We start from the raw sequence: 8100 nt of genomic DNA, 5'->3' as shown, positions 1-8100 counted from the left end.
CTCGGCAGCAGAGCAACAGCAGCACGGCGTGCAGCTGCCTGAGCTCTGCCGCAACGGAGATGGAAAACGAGCGATTGCTTGCCGCTGCATCTAAGATGCATTGCGCAAGCAACAAATCAAAGTGAGAACGCCGCAACAGCCACATGGGCAGCGCCTCTCTCAAAGACACCCGACGATGCATCCTAATGCGAACTTCTGGTGAAGAAGATGCTGCTGCTGCTGGTTGATCCCTCGTGGGAAAAAGCGGAGCTGAGGCTGGTAACGCTGCCGGTGCGGCTGTTGGCTCGCATCCTACGGCTGGAGTCTGTGGGGAGGCAGCATGAGTAGCAGCAGAAGAAGCAGAAGAAGCAGAAGAAGGAGCAGAAGAAGCAGAAGAAGAAGCAGAAGAAGCAGAAGAAGAAGCAGAAGAAGAAGCAGAAGAAGAAGCAGAAGAAGAAGAAGAAGAAGAAGAAGAAGAAGAAGAAGAAGAAGCAGAAGAAGAAGCAGAAGAAGAAGCAGAAGAAGAAGCTGAAGGGGGTGCCCCGAGACTGCAGTCGTGGGAGCTGATGGTGAAATCTGCAGAGGCACTGGTGCTGCTGTTGCTGTTGCTAGAATTACCAAAAGTGCTCGTCGTGTTGCTGAGGCTGCCGAGTATACGTCTGAGATCTTCAATGCAGCACCAAACGAAGTGAGCGCTGCTCGGCACTGCCTCTGAACAAAGCCAGGGAGGAGGGGGACCATACGTAATGATGGAGGAGAGAAGGGAAAGCGCTCTCTGCTTGTCTGCCCTTGCGAGCAATCGCAAGAAAGCGCGAGCCAAGGCAAGCTGGCCTAAGGAAAGGCAGTTGCACAGCACGCGTTGAGTTCTCTGAGGCAGGGGGGGAAAGCCGCTTTCGTGAATAGGAGAGAAGGAAGCAGCAGAGGCACCCCCCCGAGTGCCCCATACATTTCGCCGTCGCCTTCGCTTTGGTTTGCGCGTCTTGCCTCCTTCCATTTCAGATCGCAACTCGCTGTCAGAGCCGCTGCTGCTGCTGCTGCAGGATGTGCTGCTGCTGCTGTACGATGCGCTGCTGCTGCTGCTGCTGTCGTGGTGCGCGTTGCTGCTGCATTCTGCATGCATTGGCTGTTGCTGTGGGTTACAGCTACTGCCGCTGTAGGATGTGCTGCTACTGCTGCTACTGCTGTAAGATATACTGCTGCTGCTGCTGCTGCTGTCGTGGTGCGCGTTGCTGCTGCATTCTGCATGCATTAGCTGCTGCTGCACCTGTCCTTGGACCGCACTGTGCAGCATGCATGGGCTGCTGCTGGGGTTGTTGCCCTTGCTGATCGGCGCATGCATGGACAAGTGGCGCTTCGAATCAAAGAATGGGCTTGCAGAAGCAGAAGCAGCTGCAGCAGCTGCTTCTGCTTCAGCAAGCGGACTAGCGCCACCTTCTGCGCATGTGTCTTGAAGTAGAGGCTGCTGCTGTGTAGAGGGGTCGGCGTGCTGCTGCAGCTGCAGCTGCAGCGTGCATCGCGGAGGCTCGCCGCATGCATCTTCTTTCCAGAGTTGATAATGCGCGCGATCTGCAGCGGCTTCCTCCGAAGACTCCTGGGTGCCAGGCAGCTGCTGGGGTTCTTCCCCCAGCAGCTGCTTCTGGGCGTCGCTACGCATCCGGCGTGTGTGTTGTTACGAGGGCCCTCTCATGGCGGTGACTGAAGCAGCTGTCGCAGCAAGAAGCCTCGCAAAGGCTGCCAGAGGCGATGTCTTGTGCGTGGGAGGCATCCAGCTGGTCCTGCTGGTGTTGCGGCTGGCTGGGCGTACCTAGCCGTCGACAGAGCTGGTAAGGCACTCCGCTGTACGGGCAGTTGAAGAGGGGGAGAAGCAAGTCGAAAACTTCCCAAAGCTTCCGCTGAATTCGCTGGCTGCCGAGGCACGTGACCCTTGGACAGGCGGCGGACGATTCAGAGCGAGACGCGCTAGTGCTGGAATTTAGGGCTGCTGAGCCGAGAGAGCTCAATAAAGAAAGTTTCGCGTTCAATGGGGTTTCCCCCAAGGTTCTTTCGCCAGCCGGCAGTGCTGAAATTATGGTCAATCACCGCAGCCGAACTGCGCAAACCCTCAAGCTGAAACTTGCACCCCCCAGCCGTGACTCGAAGCCCGAGGCTCTGCTGCCTAGCTCACTACGAAGCATGAGGAGACACTAAAGGTAAATATTTCAAGGATTGTATTCCCCAGCGGAAGACTGGAAGAAAAAGACACACCGGCAGCTGTTGCTGGGGGGGCCCCCCCCCGATCCGTTGGGGGGGCCCCCCGGCGCTCTCTGCTGAAAGCCACCCTCTCCTCCCTCTTACTGCCCTGGCAAATAGGGAATCACAAAGGCTCACAAATAGGCGTATCTTTTGCTCTGCTAAGAGTGCCCCTTCGAGACGGAAACGGGAGATTCCGCCATTGCAGGTTGCTGCCTTTGATGGCGACGAGCAAAGGCAGGAAAATACGACAGGACACAGACGCGCGCGGCACGGCTGAGGCATCCAAGGGCAATGCATATGCGAATGTATTAAATGCCATGAAGGGACCAAAAGTGAGACTGGCTGTGCAAAGGCAGACTAGGAGCAGAGGGAAAGTGGCAGTGCCATAGGTGAAAGAGAGAGAGACTAAGCTCGTAAACACACGGTGCAAATGGCAATACTAATGCGATCGCGGTTTCTTCGATGGTTTCAGAGAACTAAAAGCCGTCTTCGTAGGCCCCCCAAAGCACCCCCTGTCGCTTGATTTGTAGACATGTACATATTTGCACGAATAGAAAAATGTGGCGTTGGGCCGGTGTATTCGGGACAGACGAATGAGCCCTGTGTGTATATGTCATGAACGTCTAGATACAGAGTCGCGTATTTCAGGCTGTATGCATTTACATTGTAGGGGTCTACACTCAAAAGCTTCTCGCCAATGTGTTACCTCGATAAAAGAAGACGTAGTGTTGGACGTTTATGCGTTACATGCTATGTGCAACTAGCTGGGCATGCACGAAGTGCTAAGCGGGTGCAGCAATGCACACCCTGGCTGTCCGGCATTCCCCTTGTCAAGGAACTCCAAAGGGCGCGGGCCAGGGAAGGCGCGAGTTCGTTTTAAGAAACACTTTGTAACCTGTTAAACTTGCTTTGAGTCTGCTGTCAAGAGTCTTCTTACGGACACCGTACATCAAGCGCTACAGCTGGTAACACCGCGTGGTTCGACCCCCTGGCTAGGAATGCAAGTTTGTTCCACCAATTGTGGGGTTTCAATCAAGTTATTTGGCAGCTCAAAGGGGTATTTTCTTTGGCGACAGTCTGTTTGGGTGGCAGACGCCGGCTTGCGCACTATTGTGAACGCAGGAGCTCCACAGCTGGTAGAACGACATGACTTGACAGCCCATAAAATGCTTATGGATGCATCGATGACCTTACGTCGACTGGCAAAGTATGATGGCTATCGGGAAGGGCAAGCACTCGACGACTTCATAAGCCAGATAAAGATGCCTCTCGCTTTGTAGCCCCAGATGTAGAGTAATCAGTGCTTCTTGTGGCACGTTTGTAGGCGGGAGAAGCACTACAATAGGGGCTCTTTTGATGTGATGAACGTCATTTGCCTGCAGGGATTCCTACACTTCAAGCCTATATAAAATCCCTGACTCACCTTCTAATGCCGAGATCAGCTCAAGAGTAGCCTGTCCAACAATTGAGAAAAGTGAAGCAAGAAAGCATCAACAGATCGGTGTACCGAAATGCGATACCTTGATTTGCAAAAGCCGTAAGGTAGACGAGTACTTGCATTATCTGAGACTTGTATCAGGGCTACTGGAAGTGTCATGTTGGGATTGCATGGTGGGCAGCCACTCAGCAATTAGACAGAAGACCGGTGGGATTTGTGCAAACGATGGACAAATGAGGGTTTCAGGTGCAAATAAAAGCACCGTCTGCTCTCGCAACTGAAAAAGGAAGAGCCCACTCCGGATTTAGGACCTCTGGAAATCAGGCCTTTATCACCTGGCCGCGGCCTAAGGCCAGGGTGAGCGGGAAGAGAAAATCAGAGTAAACCTGCACCCCAGCGCAGCCCAGACGCCCCCACCAACACCCACCTAATCTTACTACGGGGAACCAGGTCATCTTATGCGGAACTGCAAGCACGTGCTCAAGCAAATACCTTAAACAACGGGACTTGGCTAAAACGCACCATCCGCACTACTGTGTAGTGTTTATCATTCTATGCTCACGAAAATGCAACTGCTTGCCTGAAATTCTGGTTTTGAGCGAGTTCATAAAACAACAGCAAATAATTTGCCGACTGCTCCCTCGCATTCCTGGTATACAGCAAGAGGCAATCCAGGCCTGGAACTTTTTCGTCTGGAGTCAACAGCCACCCCAAGCCAAGAATGGCTTCATAGAAGAGCTAGATAGTACAGGCAAACAAACGCGCAAAGGTCAAAATAGACACAACCGAAGTCCTGATAAGTGGCGGTCGGTTGTTCTTTTCGAGGTTCAAGTCTTGCTCCAAGTCAATCAGCAGGCTGTACAACGTGCACCAGAAGGTAGCAAACGACATTCAGGTTGCTAGAAGCATGAGCAACTTTCTTGCTAATCAAACGTTCTTCCTTTTTCTAGATCCCCACAATACAGAGGTTTTACAGAAAATCCTAATTTGGCTTCCTACAATAGTCTCGAAACTTTCTAAACTTTTAGCCGACGCTGCTGCTAAAGTGATGACCGGCCTGAAGGCGGAGAATCCCCAGGGAGTCGTATAAGCGCTAGCTTTTACGGCAAGTGAGCCCTGATGGCATACTAGATTGGAGTAGATAGTGCAATGACGTTAGAGACGCCAACCTCATGGCTGACAGACAAGCACTTGTGGACTTCATCACCTTCGGAAGATTTTGTTTTCCTGTATGGCTGACGCTGCTAGTCGCCATAAACGGCGTTCATCGCTTGCCTTAGTCATTTTTCTTCCGCAGCGCACGCTCTTGCTGAAAGAGCTGTAACTGTCTATGGATATTGCTTGAACGATGCCGACTATTATTGCTAAAGTGGCCTATACACCCATACGGGCTTTGCAGAGGTACTTCCAGGTATGTATATATGCATCTGCTATGGTTGTGGAATAGCGTGCACTGCATGCGCCAACGGTATTTGCGTGTAGACACTGCTCTAGGGAGTGCTCAGGCACTGCTAAACTAGTTCCTGTTTTGGTTTTCATTACATATAACAGTTGTTTCATATTTCCTCGTGGAAGGAGGTTCACACAATCCGGCTATTCAACGACGGCGAGTCATTGCACCCCTATGGTAATGCTGGTTTGGTCCAGCGTTCGTTGTTGGCGGTTGTGTGCGTCTCTCTTGCCTTCCATATCACTTTAGCTGCTGCTGAACCCACTTGTGCCTCTTAGTTTCCGCAGTTTCGCTTTTCTATCCGCGCGCGAAGTGGCAAATGGGCGAGCTGTCTTCCGCTATTCCGTATTCCAATGGTCTTGCATAAGCGTGAAAAACAGGAGGCTGTGTTCGAACAAAGAGAGAGGGGGAAGATGTAGTGGGCTAAGCTACACGTTGATAAGCTCCACCACACCTGATATATCAAATAATTTATGAGACACTGGCTAACTGGAATTTGTGCTCGTAGATATCATGTATTGCAGCGTACTGCGAGAGTGACACGAGAAGACCCTATTTTATATGTTTGCACTCGATGTTATAGGCAACTGACAAGCGATTGGGGTTCTTTGCAGGTGCACCTACTCACACTCTAGCTGTACCTCTTCCCTTATGCCGGATATCCAAGGGACGCGGGGAGATGGAAGAGAGAAATCCTTTGGAAAACACTCTAGAATGTTCTATTGATTTTTGTTTTGAGAGCGGGAGTAAGTGTCACCCTGGGGAGACCCTAGATGCACTAGTACAGTGGTGTTTTAATGGAAATCAGATACAGGTTGCCAGGAGAACTACTCCCATCCCCCTGATCGCCTGTAGCTCCCCAAGAGTAAGGCTTAGATTCATTTCGCTACAGAAAGTCAATCCTACATTCATTCTTAGATGGATAATGGCACATGGTTCATCAATATACAATTGTGCGCAAATGCACGTACGGATATCATCGCGTATGAGCCCACTTATGCGTGAGGGAAAGCACATCTCTGTGCAAAAGCCCCAAAGGTGTTGTGCATGCACGCATGTGTGGCCCTCAAGAGTAGTCACGTAGGCGCTTATCTCATAGTTGTTTCATGCAGAGAAGGTCGCGGCAGCCTGCACGACAATTCGGCAAAGTTCTCTGTTGAGAAGCACTCTGCCCCGAACTTACTATGAAGCTCAATAAAATGCTGCTGAGGTTTTTCACGAAAACTTTCTCCTTCCTCTGCCCACGTCCTTTAGGGTTCCAGCGTCAGAGCGAAGGGACATCTAGGGTGCGCTAGCGGCCCCTTTTAAGCGCTTAAAGCATGTATAGCTAGCTGCATGTGTCCTCTAGTCCATAGTAACGTCTCTGGTTGCACATAGCTCCCCGTAATAAGCGGTGAGTGGGATATGCCAGCTTACAAAGCAATCGCTTATTTTGATACTGATTCATGTGCAATATAACCAGTATAGAGAGAATATGTGCCAAAGTTTACATCTTGCCTCCACTTGAACGCCCCACCAGTATTTGGCTCCCGTGGGACTCAAATTATATCTGTGAAGCCTGGCCTTAGCCTTTAGCTGGAGGGCCTTACCAAGATATCTAATGGATGACCATGAGGCTTAAGCTGAAAGTTTCCTGTTTCTGTTGAATTTGAGTAGTCTTGATCTGGCCGCGCTGCGTGGAGGCTGGCGCATTCAGTGATTCTGTGTGGATCCAAATCCCTTTCCTGCTAAGATCTCTGATGCGTGTCAAAGTGGTGGAGTGATATTTGCGTCTGCCTGGGTAGAATGCTCTTTGCAAACAACTAGCGACATTTGAACTGGCTACCCTGCTCCCGTGTGTCCGGGGTCTGCATAGTCTTCCCGTGCAGCGAGACAGCTCTTGCCGGGAGATGAAGCTGCAGGTGCACGCCTTGACACATTCTGCGGTCTGTATATTGCTAGTGACTCCAGGGGGAACGAGAAGGAAGCAGTGCCCTCAGGTAGAGCAGGCGCATGCAGACGTTTCTGAGGCTCTCCAGCGACGCTATGGAGCTGCAGAGAGAACGAAGGCGTCAAGAGAGAAGCGGACATCGAGAGGGTGTGAAAAGCAAGGGAGAAAGGAAGAAGTCGTCACACCAAGGGCATCAAGACACCCTCTGGCCTCGATATCATGAGCCGGGTGCCACACGGCAGCCCCACAGAGCTTGAGGGGCATCGCGGCTGTCTGGAAGTTTGTTTTCTCCATAGATTTGACATAATGCTATAACTGTACAGTCAATAACTTGGGATTTTGGCTCTACTGCACAGGTGTTTGGCTTAGAGGCTCGGGGTATACGCTCGTGCTCCCTGGGATAGGAGGCCTTCTCCTGGCTCTACGAAGCTGAAGGCCACTTGACCTCAGAACTGTACGTGTCCTTGACTTCAAGCCATAGTACAGTTTGGGGCTTTTTGCGTTGGACGCTGAAGGCGTGAGGATCTAAAAGCGGAATTTTTCAGTAGTTGACTCCGTAGTGCCCCCCTCCTTGAGAGACACCAGGTCTCCCTGACGCGTAGGGAGGCTTCTGTTATACCTTCGGACCGGCCCTTAGCTTTCTTTCAGCTCCCCTTGACAGAATCGGTGCTTCTCTGCGAACGACGTACACTTGACTATCGGGAGCAGGGGGAGAGGGGGGTAAGGGGTGTTCCGCAGTTCGAGCTGTGGGTAGCTTTCAGCCTTCTCCTTCACAGTTCTAGCTACCCTCTGCCAGCTGCCCCAGTTAGTTCAATATGTGTATCTGCACGCCTTCATCGGCGCTTTGCAGTGGGTGTCAAGCCTTCTGTTTGCAGGGGAACAGCCCAGCACATGCAGGTGCTGCACAGGGGCATCCAAAGATCGTTGAGGTCCTCTTTTTGTTTCCTCCCATTCTCCAGTCCGAGGAATCGCCCTCAGAGCCTACTCCCCTTCACCCTCAGCGCAGTGTGCCCCATTAGTTGCCAAGTAGTTCAGCAGCGGCAACGGCAGCCAGCAGCCAGTCCTGCGAAA

At 51.7% G+C, this 8100-nt stretch overlaps 1 protein-coding gene across 1 annotated transcript; it reads right to left on the bottom strand.

Annotated features, from left to right (window-relative positions):
- Positions 1 to 337: 337 nt before the first annotated feature.
- Positions 338 to 1235, bottom strand: LOC113147009 (putative protein TPRXL; the record flags this gene model as incomplete). The annotated part of the gene is made up of 3 exons (XM_026336074.1): positions 338 to 507; positions 637 to 847; positions 1179 to 1235. Coding segments are annotated over 3 exons (438 nt in total), but the record flags the coding sequence as incomplete, so codon positions are not given.
- Between the last annotated feature and the right edge of the window lie 6865 nt (positions 1236 to 8100).

The sequence above is a fragment of the Cyclospora cayetanensis genome, unplaced genomic scaffold (genome assembly GCF_002999335.1).
Source record: "Cyclospora cayetanensis isolate NF1_C8 unplaced genomic scaffold, CcayRef3 CcayRef3_contig_91, whole genome shotgun sequence".
Lineage (NCBI taxonomy): Eukaryota > Apicomplexa > Conoidasida > Eucoccidiorida > Eimeriidae > Cyclospora > Cyclospora cayetanensis.
Note: the sequence above shows the minus strand (reverse complement) of the source record. Positions and strands in the feature narration are given on the sequence as shown.